Here is a 26367-nt window from a genome sequence, read left to right as displayed (position 1 = left end):
CTCGCTTCGGATGGAGAATGGGTCGCGGACAAAACCAACATTTCCCTTGGGACACAGAGGTGTTGCAACCATGACTGAGAGTTGGCCCGTAGCTTTTCGATGAATTCAGTCATTATTCCTGTCACTCGCCCCCCTCCCTGTGATTTTAATGTTGCGAAGTGCAAGAGCCTTCCACTTGATATATCTGACTGGAACAACTCCAGTTTCCTTGTAAACGAATCCATCTTCTCGATCAGGTCCACAATGGTTTTCCCTCTCCCATGTAGCTGCAGGTTCAGCTGGCCAAAAATGTCCGTTAAAAACACGATGTTTGAAATGAACATTTCATCTTCTAGAAAAGCCAGGTGGTCGTCTGAAGCACGCATCTTGCTCAATCGCAGGAAGGCTTTAACTTGCTCTAGTAGCGCACAGAAGCGCTCCAGTGCTTTTCCTTTACTTAACCAGTGCACATCATTGTGAAGCAGCAGATCCTCGTAGCAGGCCTCTGACTCGGCCACAAGTTGGTGGAAAAGACGGTGCTGAGTGCTTGATGCACCCCGGACAAAATTAATGACTCGCATCACTTTATCCATAACACTCTTTAGCTCGCCACTGAGTCTGGCGCACAGAACACTCTGGTGAATTAGGCAATGCAATGCGTGCATTTGGGGTGCTATCTCCTTCAATCGGGCCACCAGACCTCTGTGGCAACCAACCATGGCAGGTGCCCCGTCTGTCACGATGAGGTTTATTTGCATGTAGTTTAAACAATTCCTCCACTTTGGCAAACATAACATCCCCAGTGGTGTTCCCTTCTAATGGAATTAGAGACAACAACTCCTCCCTGAACTCCTTCCCATCAAAATACCGCACGTACCCTGTAAACCCGAATAAGTTGAGTTTACTTAAAAAAAATTGAGGAAAGTGGTTGCCTTAAAAAAAAAAAGTAATTATTAATGATTGAATTGAGTACCTTAAATTTACAATCTTCTGGTAAGTTTAAGGTACTCAATTCAATCATTAATAATTACTTATTTTTTTTAAGGCAACCACTTTCCTCAATTTCTTTAAGTAAACTCAACTTATTCGGGTTTACAGTGTAGATGCACGTCTGGCTTATATCAGTGTTGTCTGCACTCTCATCAATGGCAACTGAAAAGTAATTGGCCTGACTCAGGCCACTCATAATTGATCCCCGCACAGCGTCAGACAGGCTTTCTATGCGTCGGGAAGCTGACCTCGCAGAGAGCGGCATCTGTTTCACTGAGGCAATCACGCCATCCATCGAATTATCAGTAACCAGCTCCTCCAAAACAGCCACCATCACTTCCTTAAAAACCTCTGCGTCAGTAAATGGTTTGTTATGACGGGTAAGAACCCATGCTGCTTTAAGGGACACACTTGTAACCTTTTGCTGCTCGGTGAGTGACTGAATCAGGATCTTGCTGCTGTGTGCATATCCAGCCTCCAAGGCTTTAATTTTCTGTGTTCGCATCTCTGTCCCAGGAGGATATGCGTTTTTGAAGTGGCCATGCTTTGTCTCATGGTGTCTTCTAATATTGTATTCTTTACAAACGGCAACAACCTCGTTGCAAATGAGACACGTCGGCTTGGCATTAATAAATGCAGGCAGGATGAACGCATACCTTTGCTTCCATTCTTCTTTGTAGGTCCTGCATTCGGAATCAACTTTTCTTTTCATGGCTTTTGACAACAACATTTTGCATCGATAGCTAGCAATCTTCAGCTAATCATTTACACGTCATCCAAAAGAATAAACAACCGGCAATTGTATACATTAGTTACGGCAGGTTGCTAGGCAGGTCGCCTGTTTCATGAGAGACGCCAGGAGATGCAGCAGTCGGCATAACAACAGCGCATAGAAGCAAATCAATGTTTTAAATGAAATTAAATTAAATGCATTTTAAAAGTTAAATAACGTTTATTTTTAAAATAATAGAAAAAAATATAACAACTTTATTCCCCCATTAGAAAAGCATGGCCATGGCCCGCGATGTCATTGTCAGAAAAAAATTTGGCCCGGGTCCAAACTTAATTGCCGACCCCTGCAAAAGCAGGTGATCCATTAGTGAAAAGGGACAACCTCTGAACAATTTATGCTAATAAACTGCTTGAAATGGAGGTTTCACAATTAATTCAACTTAAATTTGATTTTAAAAAAGCAATGATTAAACAACATACCTGCCAACCTTGGAAAAAAATTTTGAGTAGCAACTTATCGCGGCGGTGCAGCACAGCATGGCGTGAGGTCAGGCACATTTGTTGATCAGTATTGATTGTAATGAGTGAGCATGTGAACAATGTATTACTAAGCACAGAGTTCCCACTCACCACCATATCTAGTTATTCGCGAGCCGCATGCGGCTCTTTGCCCGGTGTCATGCGGCTCTTACGTTCATATCGAAGTTTTTGTTTTTTTTATGTGCGTGTAGGGTGACCACCTGCTCATAAGCCCAAGGGGGGGGGGGGACAAGGGGTATGTTTTTGAGGGACAATGTGGGACGCCGCCCCCACTGCGAGTGACAAGTCTCCATTTAGTTTTCAGTGGACTAACAGGAATTGTAGTGGCTCAGCACCACAGAAACAGTAGAAAAAGTCTCTTAACTCACAACCGCAGTCACTTTGTCAGCTAGAGAGTCGTTTTTAGGTCGGAGGAAAGCATCCATAGATTTAGACGTTTCTTTCTGTTGCACACGTTTCTTGTGAGTCTCCGCGAGCCTGTGTCGTTTCACATCGTATTCCCCGCCATGGAACTAAGATCCATGCATGCATGTCCGATTGAGAAAGATGTTTTGCAAAGGTCACAAAAAGCCCTCTCGGTATCCCCCTCAACCCCTTTCAGCCACAAATATTCATTTTCCCACTCTTTCCTGTACATACACCTTCTCTTTTTAACTGGAGGTGGCGGTGCCTCACCTGCCATCTCCCCGGTACCTTTCTCCATTTTTTAATATGAAAGCAATGCATGCGTTGCACCTGCGTCCCTCGTCACTGTCTGTGCACGTGAGTGCGGTGTCATGGCAACAACAAAAAGTTGACAACAACCAGTCAGTTGTGAGGGGTGTGTGTGTGGTTTTGTTCTACAGTCTATAGTGGCGACGGTGGTGTGCTGAAATGTCAAGTAATATTCGTTTGGCTGCCTGGGTGGCCCGGGGAGAGCGACATCCCCCTCAGCAAGCATCAATTATGCGGGACACGTTGCGGGACGCATAAATTCGGCTTCAAATGCTGTACGCGCACGCGCTATGCGGGACAGGTGGTCACCCTATGTGCGTGTGCGCTTTGCTTGAGTTCAGTATGGTATTTTCGTCAAATGCATCTTCGCTTTGCTTGGGTATATTACGGTATTTTCAGGTCATGTCAAATGCGCATGTGCGTGAGATAATCGCTAAGTTTTTGGGCAAGGTGTATCTTGTGTCAAGTAGCCTCTCAAAATGGCAATGAAAAATGCACAGCAAAACGAAAATATGAAGACGAACATAGGACATTTTTAACAGAGTGGGAGAGTTTATACTTTTTTGTTGAACGTAATGGCAAGCCATTCTGCCTTATATGTCAGTCGTCATTAGCTCATTTCAAAGCTTCCCGCCTCCCTGAATAAGCAAGGAGCCAGATATGCAACACTAATACGTTCACACTGCAGGCTGAAGTGACTCAAATCCGATCTTTTCGCCCATATGTGACCTGTATCCGATCTTTTATTGACAATATGAACGACACAGATCCGATTTTTTCAAATCCGACCCAGGCCGTTTGGATATGTGGTGCTAATTCCGATTCCTATCCGCTCTTTTCATATGCGACTTCAGTCTGAACCGCCAGGTCGCATTCATCCGACTTACACGTCATCAACAAGCCACAAACGTCACTATTCTGCGCTGAAGTAGGCGGCGGGTCTCTCAAAAAAGTTACAACAACATGGCGCATAATCACGGGCGCAGATAGAGGGTGGGACGAGTCATATTTAAATTCACCTCGTTCGGTCCCCCCCACTTATAGGGAGGAAAAACGTCTATGCTGTCTTTCTTTGCATAAGGCAAACCTCACGGAAAAATCAAAAGACTAATTACCATTCGGTTTATTGAGGTGCACAGCAGTGTATACATATAGTTGCAACAACTCACATAAAACAAAACAAAGACTGATATTCGGTTGGTTGAGCTGCGCAGACTGCACAGGTTGCGAGCTCGAGCTTGGTTGCTATGGTTACTAACAACAAGCTTGACAGGCATGTTGGGGTTGGTTTGCTGGCAGCTTTGTCCCCCCCAGTTTTTTGTCCCCCCCCCAGTTCTAAAAACGTATCTGCGCCCCTGCGCATGACATCAATGCGAGGGACGCTTCGGGCTGTGAAGGTTCTGAATCTTCTCAATGGAAGGACGCAGAGGTTAGGGAGCTGATTTCCATTTGGGGGGATGCAGCTATTCAAGCTAGATTGGATGAGTCATACCGCAACCGGGCGGTTTTACTTCCGTAAACACTGGCCATGCTCACTGCGTGTGACGTCGTCGTATCCTGCAGTGCGCATGCGGAACACTTTTAGGTCGCTTTTCGTTCATACTGAGGATCACATACAAGTCGCATATATTTGTTAATGTGAACGACCTCACAAAAAAATCGGATTTCACAAAAAAATCGGAATTGAGCATTAAGCCTTGCAGTGTGAACGTAGCGTAATTGAAAACCTGCACGAAAGCTTTGTAACCCGGTTCCGTGATATACAACTGAAAAGGCCACAGATTACGTTCCTCGTCGACCCATTCAATGCGGAGACGGACTGTTTGAAAGCCCCGCTTGTCACAGATGAGGCTGCGGCTGAGTTGGAGATGATCGATCTTCGTGAGGAAGACCAACTGAAACCTGTTTTAAGGGAAGGCACCATTGAGTTTTGGAAAAGTGTGCCATTGGAAAAATACCCGAATGTGAAATGGGCTGCGCTTAAGATACTGTCAATGTTTGGGTCAACATACGTCTGCGAGTCTGTGTTCTCTACCATGAAACACGTGAAGTCAAAGCATCGTTCTGTTCTGACTGAAACCCATGTGAAAGAACTGCTTCGAGTGGCAACGACGGAATACAAGCCAGATTTGAAGAGGATTGTTCAAGGCAAGGAATGTCAGAAGTCCCACTAAGCAACATGCATAGTAAGTGCACACAATATTGATTGCTGTAAATGACTGGCCTGTGGTATTAGTACTGACTGAAGGAGTAAATTTCTCTCATGTTGGCGTGTGACATTTACTATTAATCTGGCTGAGCAGAGGTGCGTGCGTGAGCGTGTGTGTCTGTGAGAGAGAGAGAGAGAGAGAGCGGGGGGGCGATGTTCATGTGCGGTCATGTGTATGGTGTGGCTTTTTTTTTTGGTAATCCCATGAGTCCCACTAAGCAGCATGCATAGTAAGTGCACACAATGTTCATTGTTAAAAATGACTGGCCTCAGCCTGTGGTCTTAGTACTGTAGGAGTAAATATGTTGGTGTGTGACATTTACTATTAATCTGGCTGAGCAGAGGTGTGTGTGTGTGTGTGTGTGTGTGTGTGTGTGTGTGTGTGTGAGAGAGAGAGGAAGAGATGGGTGATGTTCGTGTGCCCATGTGTATGATGTGGCTCTTTGCGGTAATACAGTAAAAAATGTGGCTCTTGGTCTCCAACTGGTTGGCCACCCCTGAAGTAGACTATGAAGAAAACAAGAACTCTTTTAATGAAAAGACATGAATATGTTTCCAATGCTTTCACCAAGACATTTGGCACAAGGCAACTGTGCCCGAAAAATATGTCCTTTATACAGACCTTAAACTTAAAGATAAGGGATAAATGTACTGCCTTTGGCATATTGTGTCTTAAATACATTGGGAATTATAAACAACAAAGAATCCCAAATAGCATGCCATGTCCCTTTTGACATTTAGCATTATATTGTATAGATAATAGAAAAACCAAAGGGCTATAGCCTATGTCTTTTAAAACAGACGCCGGCAGTCTGCAAAATACACACACACACACACACACACACACACACACGCTAAATCCTTTTTTCATAAATTTAGTTTTGACCGTAAAAGAGATTCTGTTGCTCCTTGCTACACTTTGAACTAGGCTACACTAAACATCGAAAGTGAATATTCCAGAGTACCTATATAATACCTAAAAAAAAAAAAATATATATATATATATATATATATATATATATATAATTTTTTTTTTCAATATTAATATTTAGTAAATGCAAACTGATAACCACACAAATTTACTGAAAATAAATTATAGGCTACTCTAGCATAGCCTTTATAATATTCATATTCACTGACCTTGCCTAATTTGGAAAAAATAATGGCCTATGTATATAAATACAAGCATTTCTATGTTAGCAATATTATTACCTGTATTTCCTTGATGGCTAATGTCAAAATCATAATTGCACACTGTGCAAAACACATGATTAGGCAGTTTAGAGGGGCGGAGGCATGGCCATTGATCTTGATACTTCGTTAGGAACTTCTGAGGGGCATAGACTCGCTTCTTTTTAGATTTGCTTCCCTCTCTCTCTCTGTGTCAGTATCCTCATCTGACGTCATGTGTATTATTAACTGCAAGGCACACACACACACACATCCTCCACCACACGCACTTACAGTACGTGAAAACACTTGGTGCGCTGCTCATTAAATCTCACATGCACGAGTAGCCTAGTTCAGAAGATTTTAACGCGTCTATTGGTTGACTGGATGGAAACGTCAGTAGGCTACTACAGTATATTTTCACTTTAGGCTATGCAATATTTTTTGGATTGAGAAGCCTGGGTCAAATATCAAAAGTTGGAACAAATATTTCCTTCAGATAAGGCGGAACACTGTGCTTTGAACTATGACGTTAGGACGGTTGTCCTTGCTTTATTCACAATACCCTTGCCCAGCCCATTTACCTTCGAAACTGTGTTTAGCACCGTCCTCCCTTGTAAAACCAGTCACAGTATGAAGATCGACCGAGAGGGATGAAAATCAATTTCGTTACTTTCGTTTAGACGGCTCCTCGGCTCTCCGCTTAGGCCCATAGACGCCGCATTGAGCTGGTAGCCCGTTGCTGGGATACGTCAGAGTGTCCGCCATATTGGATGTGGCAAATCTTCCCCGTAAACCAATGAAAGTAAATGGACTGAACTTCATAAAGCCCCTTTCTACAATAATATTTAACTCGATGCCTTTTATTCACCCATTAAGACACACACATGTATATTTGGGAAACAAACAGGCATCAAAACAACACATATAACTTTTAACGTGATGGTTATAAATAGTGTGCGAAATACCCGTCAATATTCCGTGGGAGGTGTGACCTAAATTTCCTCAACATGCAGCAGGCCTATACCGGAATCAAGCTATCGGAAACTTGGTTTGTTTGTTTTTTTATTCCGCTGCTACTATTGTAGGCTACTAACGATATCTACACATCAAGGCATGTTTTGGAGCTCAGCGGGGATCGTGTAGAATACAGGGATGTGATTTGGGGCTGGTGAAATTATCTGAAAATTTTAGCCGGGGGTCTGGGGGCCTGTGGCCCCCAGCTGGTCCGGGGCAGCGCCCTGGTGGGGGGACAAGGGGGGCGAAGCCCCCCGAAGCTCCTGGGGTTTTCTGACTTAAAAATTGTACTAAAATGGCAAGCAAACGCACAAGAAAAAACTTGTCATGATTAACAAATTCAAGCCAATTTAATGGTCAACATGCAACTCTGAGCCCCTATAGTAAATTCAGTGATTCTTAACAGACAAAAAGCCAAAACATGAAACCTAAAAATGTCATTCTAAATTAAATGATCTGCATTAGAATAAATAGAAAATTGTATACTGGCAGTCAATGAAAAAGTCCGGGTCAATAATTCAACATATTATGCAATACGGAGTTGGGGAAATGTTTGTTTTGAGATGTTTCTATTGAATAGCGTGCACAGAAGTCATTAATGAGTTCTCCTCAATCCAAACATTTTTCAATAGTCTTCAGGGAGTGGTCTTTAGGAATCAGCTCAAAGTGCTGTTTTGGAGAAAAACAAAAATTTGTACACGGTTGAAAGGATGGGTTGGATAGCCTTTATTAAGGCCATGAAAAAGCCGACTTTTGTATTCCTTATGTCCAAGATGCCACGGTTAAATCCAGATGACAGATGGCGGGCCCTCGGCATGGTGCAAGCCGGCCTAAGTTTTTCATTAGTTGGGCATCGATTGAATGTCCAAACCCTGCCATGGCCTGCGTATTCACCTGATCTCAATCCCATTGAGCATTTATGGGATCACCTTGGTGTTCAGATCCAGAACCGTGTTCCTCGTCCCATGAACAGAGGTCAACTGATCCAGGCTCTTCAAGAGGAGTGGCAGGCCATTCCACAAGACAGGATTCGCCGTTTGATACGCAGTATGCGTCGCAGACTGACGGCTTGTATTGCTGTTGGTGGGGACAATACTCGGTACTGAAGCTGCAACTTTCCAATTACAGGGTATCCATTTTGTTCGGACTGTACATTATCAAAGCTCACAACAATTGTGATTTTTTGTTTATTCATCTCGAGTTAAATGTCAGTATATTGATCTGTAAGCTTCTAGTACATGATTTCATAGCTTATGAATACAATTATTTTCATAAATGTCACCTGGACATTTTCATTGACTGTCAGTGTATAAGGAAAAACAAAATTTATACTTTCAATTACTGTACAAGTTGAACATACCTAAATGTGCCTTTTCAAACAAACATGATGCAACATAAGAATTCATCCACCATTATTTATTAAACTCTATTGCTCCTGGTAGTCTCCCGGTTTGCTTCTTATGTATGGCAACTTCTAATATTTGATTAAGTTACTGCACACCCCGTTTAGACAGGGTAACAGGATTGACACAAAAAAATTAGTCATGCATAGACTACTTACCAAAACTGAAATTTTTAAGTAAATATTCTCAGATTCAGTTCATTCTGCCATCCATATAAAAGGTGAGAATATGTAGATCCTTGGCAACAAATAATTTCAATAATAGCTTTTGGGAGCATTTATTTTTATGTGATTAATCACGGTAACAGAACTGACACAAACCTCTGGGACAGGTACAAAAATTAACAAAACATCGAAAAAATATCTTTTCTTAATGGCATTTTCAATTTATGACATCATATGTCCATTGTGGTTTCCACAGTCTTGTCGTTGAACATGAAAAAGTTTCAATTCCACCTTTGTCTAACATTAAGAATCATGTCTGAAAAAAAGTCTCTTTTCAGTGGAACAGCCATTTTTGCTCATTTTCGACCCTAAAATTTGCTACAAAATACACATTTATGAACCAAAGTAGTCAAATTTTGAAATGCAAGGTAGAACTGATAATATTTTATCATACGAGGCTATCAAAAGGTTTTAGAAATCTCAAAATGTAAACAAAACACGTCCGGACAAAAAAAAATACGTTTTCTGTGAAATTGACTCATATACAGAACTGTACAGTGTTCACTCACTTGAGGATTTTCATATGCAAGAATAAAAATCACTTTTTCACTAAACAACATTCACAAAAAATGTGTTTGCAATTAATTGGGATCCACTGTTTTTATCATTTCAACCGCGCATCAGACCCTCGGCCAATTGAAAATGTCTTTCATGCACTTTTCTCCCTCATGAGAATTTTGAAAAGTTGGCAAGTATGTATTATTTGCACTAACATTTTAATATTGAATAAACAAATCAAAATTGTGTATAATTACCTTACATCCACGCTGTGGGAAAAGTTTTGAGCGAAAATTAAAACTAACTTCGAGTGAAAAAGGTGAAATAATCTGTGATGAAGTTGGCAGAGACTCTGAGGTAAAGTGAGAGGAGGCGGGAGGGGTCAAGCATCACTGCCGCCTCACAGACTCACTTTCCCGGGTTAAACTCCCACCACTCCCCCTCTCTCTAGTTTTTGTTTTGTTTTCACCGAGTAACCATTTTGATTTGTAAACTAGAGCCGTGATTTAAACTGCTGTGTCTTCGGACGTAACTAAAACAAACTGAAATAAAAACTGACTCTTCTTTTCTCCTCAGAAGGTTTACCCATAGATATACATAGAAGACTAGATGCCTCGTCCCCGTTGCCCGTCAACGAAGTCGAACGTCCGCACATGGCGGCCATCTTACCTCAGACAGCTGGCTTACCCATTACATTGTGGTGGTAGCGATATGTACTTTTCAGATGACCGTAACTTCCTCAAATTTCAATCGATATTCAAACGGTTTGGTTTGTTATATAAAAAAAAACAAACGGAAGTATGTATTTGATATTAATGATGAATAATCATTTTATGTTTTAAAAAAAATACATGCTGAAATTCCTATGCTGTGAGAAGCCTAACACTGCATACTTATGGATAACTGCGGCCTTAGGACAAATAACCATACAATTTATTTCCAATTTTTAGTGAAAATATTTTTACATGTGATAGGGCCATAGGGGAAGCTAAAGTTAAATAAACAGCTTACTCACTTACAACCTCACACCCAAATGTAACAATACAGTATGATACTGTTGTCCTAGCCTGGCTGCTCATATTAGGAACTGTATTGGACATTATTTCACTAAGTAAATAACGCTACCGATTATCCTTAAAAAAATGATGTATTATCTTACTGGTGAAAGGTGATCCTGCGTGCCCTACTTTCCAGACATCGCCGGTTCGAGCAACCGAAAGCCGCGCAGAAGTCTGGCATCTCGTCACAGTCAGTAATTTAATTTCCTCTAGAAATCATAATGTAAGTTGTTTTAAATTAACTAACCCGAAAATGAAAACCATGTGCAAGTGCAACTTCAGTTATTGAAAATATTATCTCATGACCTTCCATGTAAAATTACTTGGTGCTACGAGCTAGCCTAGCATGAAACACAACTTTGACAAAGCTGCAGTAAGTCGTTTTTGAAGAGAAAAGGTACGATTTTAGCATGTTCAAGCACCCAGAATTACAACCGCATTAATAATGTTTTAAGAAATCAAACCATTTGTATATACGTCAATTTCAGCGAGATAAGAGTATAAACATTTAAGCATCTCAATGGTCTTGCCTCAGTGTACCGCAAATTCTGTGGAAAAGCAGCTTGCCTGTGGTAAGATGGCCGCCCTGTGCGGACGTTCTGGAGTACGCGGTGAGGCATCTAGTCTTCTATGTATATCTATGGGTTTACCCTCCGATGCTAACCTTTTCACCACAACTTTCATAGCGTGCGCATGCGCATCCAGGAAGCAACAGATGGCACGAGGCCCCGTTGCCACGGCAACCTTCGTCACCCCACGAAAATATACCCAACTGTCGCACGTGCAGTGACACCATCACCACTCACAGGTTTATTATGGGGAAAGAAATGAGCTGGGTTGTTTTTTTCTTCTTCCCCATGTTTATTTACTTTAAAAAAAAAACACACACACACACACCAAACTGATGATCAGGTGCATCTTTATGCTCGATCACGGAGGCTGCCATCTTTCAACTCTTTGTTTGAAGCGAGCTTACGTACAGCTATCTAACAACCACGTTCATTGATTGTTACGGAGCGATGGGCCAATCACGTACCTCGTTTCATCTCAATGACAGAATTACTGAAAGTCGGAACGAATAGGATATGAATGCAGATTTTTGAGCGAAAAATCGGAAAAAATTTTTTTTCAAATTTTGAGGTGAAAAAAAAGCGGAATTCCGCAAATTCGCGGAAAAAAAATCACATCCCTGAGAATAATGTGCTGTGCTTACGCTGCTGAAGCCGTGCCGTGCCGTCTCCGCATCACTTTCATTAAATGCCGTGCAGATAGACTATAAAATGTCTCCAAAAACAATTTTTGCAATATACAGTGCTATATGGAAAAAATTCAATTAAACCATATTACAATGGGATTGCTCCATGTGATTGCTTCACAGTCTGACATGCTTCCAATCTCTTCTATTTTTGAGTGTGCCATTACCATCTGACAGCTGGTGGTGAAATTGGTTGGGTGGGCTATGAAATAAATTATATTATATTCGTTGTTTGGAGACAGGTTTCACCGAGCGGCTATTATGCGCGAGACTTCATATTAGCCGCAAAGTCGGGAAAATCTGTTCGTAAAATTACGTTATAATGACCAAATACAATGAAAAGTATTTTTCCAGTCTCACCTGTGAAAGGTAATCCCATGTGATCTCGTTTGGACGGTAAACTTGTTGGTACAGTTAAACGCAGCACATGAATGAGGCATCTTTATTCTCCACTTTGCCACATCCAATATGGCGGCAAGGATGACGTATGATTCTACACGGAAGGCGGCATCTGTGTTTATATGTCTATGGCTTAGGCCTATTTGAAGAGTTTAAAACTAGCGCTGTGATTGGTCGAAGTCTTCTTTTCTCTACAGGTTGCTGGTCAGTGCGGTTACACCCATAGACGAGTTGCCTAGTGCGTGAATGCAGACAGTTGAACCGGAATATTAAAGATCTTTGAACTCAAAGCCATCAATGGCTTTTTGCGTATTTTGAAGTGTTAAATCGTAGCAGCGTAGTTTGATGTCTAAATGCGTATCTGCTACACAAAATGCGTAAAGGTTGGCAGGTCTGAAACAAAAGAAATTCAGACACTTTTACCCTCGTCAAGAACTCTGGACTCTCAGTGTACAAATTGAAAGTACACCCAATTCTACAACTCCCCTCCTTTTCCTGTTAAATCCATTATAACGGAAGACAAGTAACACTTTGCTTTGCCTGTACTTGCATATTGAACCTAAAAACGCTATACATTATAGTGAATTTAAATTTGTGAGAATTGCCAGAAAACAAAAGAAAGGAACAAGCTCTAAAGTACAGTACTGTAATATCAAAATAGAAAAAGCCAAAAATTGGGGGCATCGTGGCTCAGGTAGATAAGGCGCCATACCATAAATCCGGGGACCCGGTTCAATTCCGACCCGAGGTCATTTCCCGATCCCTCCCTGTCTCTCTCCCACTCATTTCCTGTCTCTACACTGTCCTATCCAATAAAGGTGGAAAAAGCCCAAAAAAAATCTTTAAAAAAAGAAAAAGCCAAAAATTGATATCGCAGCCCAATATTTTATACAGACACGTAGTCACATCATGAATATTATATGTCTGTATGAGCTTCTTACATCTTCAGCAAACTCCAGTGCAGCACAGTTCTGATCATCATCCCCAACAATCAAAAGCAGCGGACATCTTATTTGCCCAACCTGTATGTTTAACAGTACAATACCTCAGTATGCGTGAACATATATAAACACAAAATGTACACATACAAAGCCACAAACTAACAGTGGTGCTTGAAAGTTTGTGAACCCTTTAGAATTTTCTATATTTCTGCATAAATATGACCTAAAACAACATCAGATTTTCACACAAGTCCTAAAAGTAGACAAAGAGAACCCTGTTAAACAAATGAGACAAAAATATTATACTTGGTCATTTATTTATTGAGGAAAATGATCCAATATTTCATATTTGGGCGGCACGGTGGTGTAGTGGTTAGCGCTGTCGCCTCACAGCAAGAAGGTCCGGGTTCGAGCCCCGTGGCCGACGAGGGCCTTTCTGTGCGGAGTTTGCATGTTCTCCCCGTGTCCGCGTGGGTTTCCTCCGGGTGCTCCGGTTTCCCCCACAGTCCAAAGACATGCAGGTTAGGTTAACTGGTGACTCTAAATTGACCGTAGGTGTGAATGGTTGTCTGTGTCTACGTGTCAGCCCTGTGATGACCTGGCAACTTGTCCAGGGTGTACCCCGCCTTTCGCCCGTAGTCAGGTGGGATAGGCTCCAGCTTGCCTGCGACCCTGTAGAAGGATAAAGCAGCTAGAGATGATGAGATTTCATATTTGTGAGTGGCAAAAGTATGTGAACCTCTAGGATCAGCAGTTAATTTGAAGGTGTAATTAGAGTCAGGTGTTTTCAATCAATGGGATGACAAATCAGGTGTGAGTGGGCACCCTGTTTTATTTAAAGAATAGGGATCTATCAAAGTCTGAACTTCACAACACATATTTGTGGAAGTGTATCATGGCATGAACAAAGGAGATTTCTGAGGACCTCAGGAAAAACATTGTTTTTGCTCATCAGGCTGGAAAAGGTTACGAAACCATTTCTAAAGAGTTTAGATCACTCCAAGAGCAAGGCGTGTAATAGTCGGCGTGTAATGGTCACAAAGGACCCCAGGGTAACTTCTAGGCAACTGAAGGCCTCTCTCACATTGGCTAATGTTAATGTTCATGAGTCCACCATCAGGAGAACACTGAACGACAATGGTGTGCATGACAGGGTTGCAAGGAGAAAGCCACTGCTCTCCAAAAGGAACATTGCTGCTCATCTGCAGTTTGCTAAAGATCATGTGGACAAGCCAGAATGCTATTGGAAAAATGTTTTGTGGTCGGATGAGACCAAAATAGAACTTTTTGGTTTAAATGAGAAGCGTTATGTTTGGAGAAGGGGCAGCACAGTGGTGTAGTGGTTAGCGCTGTCGCCTCACAATAAGAAGGACCGGGTTCGAGCCCTGTGGCCGGCGAGGGCCTTTCTGTGCGGAGTTTGCATGTTCTTCCCGTGTCCGCGTGGGTTTCCTCCAGGCACTCCGGGTTCCCCCACAGTCCAAAGACATGCAGGTTAGGTTAACTGGTGACTCTAAATTTACCATAGGTGTGAATGTGAGTGGTTGTCTGTGTCTGTGTGTCAGCCCTGTGATGACCTGGCGACTTGTCTAGGGTGTACCCCGCCTTTCGCCCGTAGTCAGCTGGGATAGGCTCCAGCTTGCCTGTGACCCTGTAGGACAGGATAAAGCAGCGAGAGATAATGAGATGAGATGAGAGATGTTTGGAGAAAGAAAAACAATCAGGGATGCAAACAGCGAGCCTTTTGGCGGATGCCGCCTTTTTCACGGCTGAATCGCGCAGATCCGAATTTTTTTTTTTTTTTGGGGGGGGGGGGGGGGGGGGGCGTTGGAGTGTCTGATTATAATTTCAAAGTAAATTCTGTATTAAAATTACTAAATAAGCAAATCCGTTACAGTCCATGAAACAGGAAGTATAAGGATGAGAAAAAAACAGTTTAAATCGGGAAGCTGCGCACATTTGTGCAGCCTGAGCGGCAGGACTGCGCAAATGTGCGCAGCTTCCCGATTTAAACTGTTTTTTTCTCATCCTTATACTTCCTGTTTCATGGACTGTAACGGATTTGCTTATTTAGTAATTTTAATACAGAATTTACTTTGAAATTATAATCAGACACTCCAACGCCCCCCCCAATAAAAAAATTCGGATCTGCGCGATTCAGCCGTGAAAAAGGCGGCATCCGCCAAAAGGTGCGCTGTTTGCATCCCTGAACAATGCATTCCAGCATAAGAACCTTGTCCCATCTGTTAAACATGGTGGTGGTAGTATCACGGTTTGGGCCTGTTTTGCTGCATCTGGGCCAGGATGGCTTGCCATCATTGATGGAACAATGAATTCTGAATTATACCAGGGAATTCTAAAGGAAAATGTCAGGACATCTGTCCGTAAACTGAATCTCAAGAGAAGGTGGGTCATGCAGCAAGACAACAACCCTAAGCACACAAGTCGTTCTACCAAAGAATGGTTAAAGAAGAATAAAGTTAATGTTTTGGAATGGCCAAGTCAAAGTCCTGACCTTAATCCAATCGAAATGTTGTGGAAGGACCTGAAGCGAGCAGTTCGTGTGAGGAAACCCACCAACATCCCATAGTTGAAGCTGTTCTGTACAGAGGAATGGGCTAAAATTCCTCCAAGCCGGTGTGCAGGACTGATCAACAGTTACCCAAAACGTTTAGTTGCAGTTATTGCTGCACAAGGGGGTCACACCAGATACTGAAAGCAAAGGTTCACATACTTTTGCCACTCACAGATATATAATATTGGATCATTTTCCTCAATAAATAAATGACCAAGTACAATATTTTTGTCTCATTTGTTTAACTGGGTTCTCTTTATCTACTTTTAGGACTTGTGTGAAAATCTGATGTTTTTGGTCATACTTATACAGAAATATAGAAAATTCTAAAGGATTCACAAACTTTCAAGCACCACTGTACATACCCAAATGCAAGAGGATTTTGGAAAAAATCAGATACCAGCAAAATAATATGTTGCTTTCAGTGTAAAAAAGATAGGATGCTACAATAATGCAGGAGAAAGTTACTTACATCCACTTTCTTGGTTAGATCTGTGGGGATGGGCAGGAAGAGGTCTCTCAAGATGGCCTGATTATCCTTTATCCGTCCTTTATGAGACAGACTAAAAATAATTTAAATATGATTAATTAATAGTTTTTTTCAGTTGCAAAGCAGTAGATTTTAACAACTCCAAATTATCAGCTCACCTCCAACAATTCATTCACTATTACATATTTAATATTACAACAAACATTCGACTTCAATGACTAGGAAGTCACAAAGTCCCCTTTGAATAAAGACCAGATTTTTATTCAGAAACTAAAGTCTTTCACTTAAAAAAATGATTTCTGATCATATTTGTGGTAATAAGTTGTAATATTGTGGGCAGCATGATGGTGCAGTGGTTAGCACTGTTGCCTCACAGCAAGAAGGTTCTAGGTTCAAACCTCGCAGCTGACTGGGGCCTATCTGTGCAAAGTTTGCATGTTTTCCCCGTGCCTCAGTGGGTTTCCTCCCACAGTCAGATTAGGTCAACTGGCTACTCTAAATTGCCCATAGATGTGAATGATTGTTTCTCTGTTTGCCCTGGAACAGATTGGCAAACTACCCAGGTATCTCTTGCCTGAAGTCAGCTGGGATTGGTTCTGACCCTGACGAATAAGTGGTATATAGAAAATGGATGGTAATGTTGTCTGAATAAACATTCCCAACTATTTGTAGATTATCCTGACACGTAGTGTTGTGGGTATACTTTTTAGTAGTTTCATATTTTAATGAACAAGAGAACACATCTAAAATTTGAAGTATAAAGATATTTGTATGTACAGAAAAGCAAGAGTTGTTAAAAGTGCTCTGAGAGGAGGAAGCACACACATTTCCAATGTACGTACCTGATCAATTCTTCGATGATTTCAGACATAGTATTACGCACAGGAATGAGATGATTGCCACTGATGCATATACAACACCGGGGCTGTGACAAAATCACATATGTAAGAGTGTTATACGAGCCGTATTTAGGAGATAGCAATACAGACAGCAAGAAGAAATTTCTCTCAATGTAATGATTCCCTCATCTGAAGCAATGCAATAGCACTAATATTTACAATTCAGCCTCACTGATTCTTTTCTAGACAATCTGTGTCAGACAAAGTCTTAATGGTGAATGAAATGATCCGTGTGTGCGCGCATGTCAGGGTCTCTGTCCATTAGCCATTAAATATTGGTATTTGACCAGCAAATTCAGATCTTGCCAGACACAGTGTGATCCCGCCGGACATGCCTCTGGGTTTTTAATAATACATATCTCTTTAAATTAATCTAGTAGATCATATCATTCTGATGCCTGATGTGAACATTAACTGAAGCTCTTGACCTGCACTTCCATGATTTTATGTATTGTGCTGCTACCCTTTGTTTGACTGATTGGATAACTGCATAAATGGGCAAGTGTACAATGCTCATAAAGTGAATGGGGAGTGTACTTAAAGAACCACCCAAACGTTACCTTGCAACAGAAATTCACAAACGTACAGTGGTGCTTGAAAATTTGTGAACCTTTTAGAATTTTCTATATTTCTGCATAAATATTACCTAAAACATCATCAGACTTTCACACAAGTCCTAAAAGTAGATAAAGAGAACCCAGTTAAACAAATGAGACAAAAATATTATACTTGGTCATTTATTTATTGAGGAAAATGATCCAATATTACACATCTGTAAGTGGCAAAAGTATGTGAACCTTTGCTTTCAGTATCTGGTGTGACCCCCTTGTGCAGCAATAACTGCAACTAAACGTTTTGGGTAACTGTTGATCAGTCCTGCACACCGGCTTGGAGGAATTTTAGCCCATTCCTCCATACAGAACAGCTTCAACTCTGGGATGTTGGTGGGTTTCCTCACACGAACTGCTCGCTTCAGGTCCTTCCACAACATTTCGATTGGATTAAGGTCAGGACTTTGACTTGGCCATTCCAAAACATTAACTTTCTTCTTCTTTAACCATTCTTTGGTAGAACGACTTGTGTGCTTAGGGTTGTTGTCTTGCTGCATGACCCACCTTCTCTTGAGATTCAGTTTACGGACAGATGTCCTGACATTTTCCTTTAGAATTCCCTGGTATAATTCAGAATTCATTGTTCCATCAATGATGGCAAGCCATCCTGGCCCAGATGCAGCAAAACAGGCCCAAACCGTGATACTACCACCACCATGTTTAACAGATGGGACAAGGTTCTTATGCTGGAATGCAGTGTTTTCCTTTCTCCAAACATAATGCTTCTCATTTAAACCAAAAAGTTCTATTTTGGTCTCATCCGTCCACAAAACATTTTTCCAATAGCCTTCTGGCTTGTCCACATGATCTTTAGCAAACTGCAGACGAGCAGCAATGTTCCTTTTGGAGAGTAGTGGCTTTCTCCTTGCAACCCTGCCATGCACACCATTGTTGTTCAGTGTTCTCCTGATGGTGGACTCATGAACATCAACATTAGCCAATGTGAGAGAGGCCTTCAGTTGCTTAGAAGATACCCTGGGGTCCTTTGTGACCTCGCCAACTATTACACACCTTGCTCTTGGAGTGATCTTTGTTGGTCGACCACTCCTGGGGAGGGTAACAATGGTCTTGAATTTCCTCCATTTGTACACAATCTGTCTGACTGTGGATTGGTGGAGTCCAAACTCTTTAGAGATGGTTTTGTAACCTTTTCCAGCCTGATGAGCATCAACGCTTTTTCTGAGGTCCTCAGAAATCTCCTTTGTTCGTGCCATGATACACTTCCACAAACATTTGTTGTGAAGATCAGACTTTGATAGATCCCTGTTCTTTAAACAAAACAGGGTGCCAACTCACACCTGATTTGTCATCCCATTGATTGAAAACACCAGAGTCTAATTTCACCTTCAAATTAACTGCTAATCCTAGAGGTTCACATATTTTTTCCACTCACAGATATGTAATATTGGATAATTTTCCTCAATAAATAAATGACCAAGTATAATATTTTTGTCTCATTTGTTTAACTGGGTTCTCTTTATCTACTTTTAGGACTTGTGTGAAAATCTGATGATGTTTTAGTTCATATTTATGCAGAAATATAGAAAATTCTAAAGGGTTCACAAACTTTCAAGCACCACTGTATTGTAATAATTACCTCTTATTTAATAGTAAGCCGGGGTGCCAGGCAGTAAAACACTGCCAAATTTGTTTAAATAATCAGGGAGTATGTAGGCTAAGTCAAAAGAAAAAAAAGAAAGAGAAATACACAAGAACACATGTATCAACTTCAAGTATCACATGAATGCTTAGTTTCAATGGTTAACAAATTTAGTATACTTGCTTTTAATCTAACTGTAGGGGGCTCTGGACAGAAGTAGTACTCTTTGGGGTGGACGAGCGCACTGGTCCTCACCCAACTCCTAAATCTCTCACGTGCTGGTTCCAAGCGCCATACCTCGGTACACCATTTCAGCTAGTGGGCTAAACCACATGAGGGAGTGAAGTAAACACTGCATCACTGGGCATATGAACTTCCAGGATGAGGTCACCGGCCAAGGCGGAAAGGCTCTTCGGAACTCAACGCCTAAGTGATCAGGACCAGAGCACGCCATTTATGTGGAGAGCGGCTGTGGCCGACCAGCTTTGGTTTGAAATAATAGGGGGGCAGGCCTCTTCAGCCCGGTACAGCAACCTGCTTAGGAGAGGGAACTCTAACATAAAACCTACAACCCAAAGACCTTGCTGTCACCATCCCAGCTTGTTAGGCCATGGCAGATGAACTTTAGGTGTAAAGGGTGGGGCTAGTACTGCGCACACTGCACTCCACTTAAAAGCTCCATTGCGCAGGCTGGAAGGGAATGTCCACATCTCCTTCATCCAACAAGTCCTGTAGCAATGGGAAAGGGGTGAAAATGTCAGGTGGAAGATGTCACTGGAAGCCGCAGTCCCAATCCTGCATGCAGGTGGCTCGGGGTAATGGCTCGGGGTAATGGGTCGCCTGGCGTCAATCTGGAGATGACGCTGTCACTCGGCAGCACCCTTGAGTGCCCAAGCAGCCTTGTTTAAGGGCAGCACTGCTTGCCCCACACAGGGAGGGGCCGAGAAAAGGTGGTCGAAACCAAAGCTCCTCTCCCGTCAAACCCAGTTGGCTTGCTGCAGTCAACGGGCATCTTCACATGCAGTCAGACAACATCACAGAAGAAAAGGTATCCTGCCACCTCTAACAGCGGGAAACGACCCAAAGTAGCATGCTGAAACATCCGAACCATGCTAGATACAACCGGAAGCAACCGCTCTGTGCGACATTCTGCTCTTGTTGCACATGAACTGAAACGTCTCAATATCGACATCACCGCAGTCAGCAAAGTCCACTTTGCTGAGGAAGGCAGCCTGAAGGAGCATGGTGCTGGATACACCTTGTACTGGTTGGGTAAAGCACATGCAGAAAGACACCTTTCAGGCGTTGGTCTTATAATCAGAGACTCCATTGCTTCCAAGCTCACTGATCTTCCCTGGGGTCATTCAGACTGCATCATCTCCCTGCGGCTTCCTCTCCAGAACAGCCATTACATCACACTGGTCAGTGTGTATGCCCCAACCCTCCAAGCCAACCCAGCAGACAAGGACAAGTTCTCTGCTGATCTGCGTGGCTTTCTGTGGCAGATACCAGCAGACGACAAGGTCATCATCCTTGGCGACTTCAATGCCAGAGTGGGCCGAGACTCAGAGTCCTGGAAAGGAATTCTTGGCAAACATGGAGTTGGGAACTGCAACGACAACAATCACTTGCTGTTAGAGTTCTGCGCAGAGCAGCAACTTGTCATCACCAATACCATCTTCCAGCAGAAGAACAGCCTAAAAATAACCTGGATGCATCCTTGGTCCAAACACTGGCACCTTATAGATTACATCTTGGTGCGGCAGCGAGACACAAAGGATGTCTTGCACACCCGAGTGATGCCCAGTGCTGAATGCCATACAGACCACCGCCTTGTCTGCTGCAAATTGAACCTTCAGTTCAAGCCCAAGAAGAAAAAAGGTGCATCTCAGAAGAAACTAAAGGTCAGCAGCCTCCAGTCGGCCGAAGTGAAAGCCAACTTCCAAGCATGTTTACAAGTCAAGCTTGAACAGGAAAGCACTAATCCGGGGATGGAACCAGAAGACCAGTGGGAACACCTGAAATCTTCCATCCTTCAAGTGTCAAAAGATATCCTTGGATACACCACCAAGAAACACAAAGACTAGTTTGATGAAAATGAGCCGCAAGCTCAAGAACTTCTGGTGAAGAAGAGGTCAGCACATCAGGTCCATCTTGCTCAGCTGTCTCGCCCTGTGAAGAAAGTGGTCTTCTGCCTCACATGCAACAACCTCCAGCACACGCTTCGAGAGATCCAGAACAAGTTGTGGATAACCCTTGCAAAGAAGGCTCAGCAGTGCATGGACATGGGGGACTACAATGGTTTCTACGAAGCTCTAAAGGCGGTCTACGGCCCCACTTACCAAGTCCAGAGTCCACTGCACAGTGCAGACAGAACGGCGCTATTCATTGACAAGACTTCCATCCTGAACCGCTGGTCTGAGCACTACAAGACCAAAGTATTTGATACTGTCAGCAGAAAATGACTCTGGCAGATCTTGGAAAAGCTAGGCTGCCCTTCAAAGTTCATGAAAATGATCACCCAACTTCATGAGGACCAGTCCGGACAAATCAGACTGAATTGAGAACTGTCAGAGCCCTTCCCTATCATCAATGGCATCAAGCAGGGCTGTGTTCTCATGCCAACACTCTTTCCCATCTTCTTCAGCATGATGCTACAGCAGGCCACTCAAGATCTCGACGAAGACGATGGCATCTATATCCGCTATCGCATGGATGGCAGCCTATTCAACCTGAAGCGCCTGCTGGCCCACAAGACAATGGAGCAGCTGATCCGCGAACTGCTGCTTGCAGACGATGCTGCTCTCGTTGCCCACACCAAGCCACCCATGCAACGTATTGTGTCCACTGGGCGACGCAACAGAGGAGCCCCACAGAAGAGGTACAAGGACCTCCTCAAGGCCTTTCTGACCATGTGCCACATTGACTCACACCTGGTCCTCTCTTGCTGCTGACTGGGTGGGCTGGTGCAGTATCATCCATGGGGCAGTCACAGCCTTCGAGTGCACACGTACAACCAGCCTGGAAGAGAAGAGAAGCAGAAGGAAAAACAAGGTGCCCTCTGCTCCAAACACTGATCAGTCATTCATCTACAGCTGCTGCAGCCGAGCCTGCCTGTCCCGGATAGGTCTCGTCAGTCAGGCCTGCAGCCGTTGTGGATAGACCCGACCTTGAATCTTCGTTCGCAAAGCCAAGCCAAGAAGAATCTAGGAGACAATTAAGAATGTTTAGTACTGAATCATAGGCAAGAATTAAATTATTACCAGCACCCACCACATCACACAATGAAAAGAGCCCAAATAACAATTCACAAAATCATTTGTACGTTTCATAGATATATTGTTCTCAACCAGATCAGTCCAACACCCACAATCACAGTTCAGTTCCCACGTATTATTCCAATCACAGAATACCCACACTGCAGTTCAGCGCTATTCAAACCCAGCATTGCAGTTTACCAGTTGCCAACCTCTTCCAGTGATTTTATCAGAAATAAATAAAAAAGGAAACCTTTAAACAAAATATCCAAAAGTTTAGTCAAGTCAGTCAGTTTTGTTTCGCTACTCACAACTCTGACGATCTCCCAATCACGAATTCGACGCAATAACAGCTCCGGTCCTAGTTACCCCCATGCTCTTCCACTTCTGTCAGTTTTGTCATCGGCTGATGATTGTGTTTAATAAAGAGGATGTGTGATCCGGAACAAAGTTTCGAAGATGCTACAGAAGGGGATCCGCCTTACAACAGTGAAATTAACGGCTAATAACACTTCAGGTTTTCCAGCTTCAGACAAGCGATGAGAAATAGGTAAACCTTCTTTCCTCCTCATTTCAACAACAAGGAGTTTGTTGGGTCCTTTCTCCTGGTGATAACTGTAGAAGAGAGTCCTTTTGTTTTAACATACGGTACGACTATGGATATTTTTGCTAGAAAGAAAACGTGTAAGCACACAGCACCAGGAAGGCTATGCCAGCTATGAGAAGAAGAAGAATCAACCACGAGATTGTACATGACTACTTGCTGGTAGGTCTGAATATTAGCAGCCTTGAGCTCTGCAAGGACAAGGATATTTGAACTTTGGACTTGAGTAAAGTATTATGTGAGTGAAATTTTTTGTGACATAAAATTTAAGAGGAAATTTTGATTCCAGACTTGAACAGAGTGTATATGACTATGTGACAGGAATTTTTAATTTAAATTTTTCTGTGCATGTCAAAAGAAAGTTCAACTTAGATGTGCACCCAGAGAGAACATCTGTTAAACAAACACGTACACCATCCCCTCCAAATGTTTTGGAACAGCAAAGCCAATTCTTTTGTTTATGCTATACATGGAAGACATTTGGGTTTAAGATCAAATGATGAATATGACACAATCGGTCAGAATTTCAACTTTTGTTTCCTGATATTTCTTTTCCTGATATCTAGATGTGTTAAACAACTTAGAACACGGGACCTTTGGTGGCAGACAACCTGATTTTTAGAGTAAAAGTACTGGAATAGATATCCATAAATATTTTGCAGATAGACTTAACAGTCTAGATTTAAAACTAAATGAAAGTAAATAACTATATTTGGTTGCATATCCCTGTGGAAAGTGGAAAACCTATCACTAATATTGTTTTTCTTTGTTTATTTTATGTATAATGCTAAATTACCTTGACAGAGTAGGCAGCCAGAGACAGAGCAACAGAACCACCCAATGAGAGGCCCAACAGAGCCAATCTGTCCCTTAGAACCATGGGATGCTCCTGCAGGATCTGATATGCTACCTACAAAAGAAAACAAACACCAACCTGAGCTCAAGTATGAAATGAAATGCAAAAACCAAAGTGTTCACAGATGCAGAAAAACGTCCATGGGAGCTAAAGTTAGGTCCATATATATTTGGACACTGACAAATATTTTTTTTTTACCTGTTTACTGAAACATTCAGGTTATAGTTATATAATGGACATGGACATAAAGTCCAGACTTTCAGCTTTCATTTGAGGTTATCCACATTAAAATTGGATGAAGTGTTTAGGAGTTTCAGCTCCTTAACATGTGCCACCCTGTTTTTAAAGGGACCAAAAGTAATTCATGGGCAGGTGTGGGCAATTCCTTTGTTATGTCATTCTCAATTAAGCAGATAAAAGGCCTGGAGTTGATTTGAGGTGTGGTGCTTGAATTTGGAAGATTTTGCTGTGAAGAAAACATGCAGTCAAAGGAGCTCTCCATGCAGGTGAAACAAGCCATCCTTAAGCTGCGAAAACAGAAAAAACCCATCCGAGAAATTGCTACAATATTAGGAGTGGCAAAATCTACAGTTTGGTACATCCTGAGAAAGAAAGAAAGCACTGGTGAACTCATCAATGCAAAAAGACCTGGATGCCCACAGAAGACAACAGTGGTGGATGATCGCAGAATAATTTCCATGGTGAAGACAAACCCCTTCACAACAGCTAACTAAGGGAACAACACTCTCCAGGAGGTAGGCCTATCAATATCCAAATCTACCATAAAGAGAAGACTGTATGAAAGTAAATACAGAGGGTTCACTGCATGGTGCAAGCCACTCATAAGCCTCAAGAATAAAAAGGCTAGATTGGACTTTGCTAAAAAAACATCTAAAAAAGCCAGCACAGTTCTGGAAGAACATTCTTTGGACAGATGAAACCAAGACCAACCTCTACCAGAATGATGGAAAGAAAAAAAGTATGGTGAAGGCGTGGTACAGCTCATGATCCAAAGCATACCACATCATCTGTAAAACACGGCAGAGGCAGTGTGATGGCTTGGGCATGCATGGCTGCCAGTGGCACTGGGTTACTAGTGTTTATTGATGATGTGACACAGGACAGAAGCAGCCGGATGAATTCTGAGGTATTCAGAGACATACTGTGTGCTCAAATCCAGCCAAATGCAGCCAAACTGATTGGTCGGCGTTTCATAATACAGATGGACAATGACCCAAAACAAAGCCAAAGCAACCCAGGAGTTTATAAAAGCAAAGAAGTGGAATATTCTTGAATGGCCAAGTCAGTCACCTGATCTCAACCCAATTGAGCATGCATTTCACTTGTTAAAGACTAAACTTCAGACAGAAAGGCCCACAAACAAACAGCAACTGAAAACCGCTGCAGTAAAGGCCTGGCAGAGCATTAAAAAGGAGGAAACGCAGCATCTGGTGATGTCCATGAGTTCAAGACTTCAGGCAGTCATTGCCAACAAAGGGTTTTCAACAAGTATTAGAAATGGACAATTTATTTACAATTATTTAATTTGTCCAATTACTTTTGAGCCCCTGAAATGAAGGGATTGTGTTTAAAAAATGCTTTAGTTCCTCACATTTTTATGTAATCATTTTGTTCAACCCACTGAATTAAAGCTGAAAGTCTGAACTTCAACTGCATCTGAATTGTTTTGTTCAAAATTCAATTGTGGTTATGTACAGAACCAAAATTAGAAAATGTTGTCTCTGTACAAATATTTATGGACTTAACTGTATGTGCAAAAATGGTGGTTAGCTGTTGAGAATGTGGATTCACTCTTCAGGAAAGCTTTCATCCAAAATGCCTGTTTATTCAAAATATACTCCAAAAACAAAAATCCATATGCAAATAGTACAATAGTATGTATGTGAACCAAGTAACTACAGTAAGGTACATCCTCTGTTTGTGGCACACTGGAACACACATGCACACAGGAAACAGTACAAACCCCACTTCCAGAAAAGTTGGGATATTTTACAAAATGCAATAAAAACAAAAATCTGTGATTTAATTCACGTGAAACTTTATTTAACAGACAAAAGTATAAAGAAAGGATTTTCAATAGCTTTACTGACCAACTTATCTGTTTTGTAAATATAAATGAAGTTAGAATTTGATGCCTGCAGCACAAAAAAAAAAAAAAAAAAAGAGAGAGAAAAAAAGTTGGGACTGAGGCATTATTACCTCTCCCAGGACGGAGTCCACGAGGAGACAAGGTATTGTTTTCGGTGGGGTTTCTTTGTTTGTTGGTTTCTTTGTTCTTTTTTTTAATGATATTATGGGAAAACAGCTGAACCAATCTCCATGAAACTT

The 26367-nt window shown here is 42.1% G+C and overlaps 1 protein-coding gene across 1 annotated transcript in view; it reads right to left on the bottom strand.

Moving 5' to 3' along the window:
* The window catches only part of LOC132869966 (bile acid-CoA:amino acid N-acyltransferase-like), a 56042-nt gene that overhangs the window by 8875 nt on the left and 20800 nt on the right, over positions 1-26367 (bottom strand). The window contains exons 5-9 of the mRNA XM_060903530.1: positions 23959-24072; positions 22235-22322; positions 17034-17214; positions 16174-16264; positions 13130-13210 (exon numbers count right to left, since the gene is read on the bottom strand). Of these exons, the coding sequence (XP_060759513.1) occupies positions 13130-13210; positions 16174-16264; positions 17034-17214; positions 22235-22322; positions 23959-24072 (555 nt within the window). The remainder of the gene's footprint in view (positions 1-13129; positions 13211-16173; positions 16265-17033; positions 17215-22234; positions 22323-23958; positions 24073-26367) is intronic.

Source organism: Neoarius graeffei, chromosome 21 (genome assembly GCF_027579695.1).
Source record: "Neoarius graeffei isolate fNeoGra1 chromosome 21, fNeoGra1.pri, whole genome shotgun sequence".
Taxonomy (NCBI): domain Eukaryota; kingdom Metazoa; phylum Chordata; class Actinopteri; order Siluriformes; family Ariidae; genus Neoarius; species Neoarius graeffei.
The sequence above is the reverse complement of the archived record's forward strand: the minus strand, read 5'-3'. Positions and strand labels throughout refer to the sequence as shown.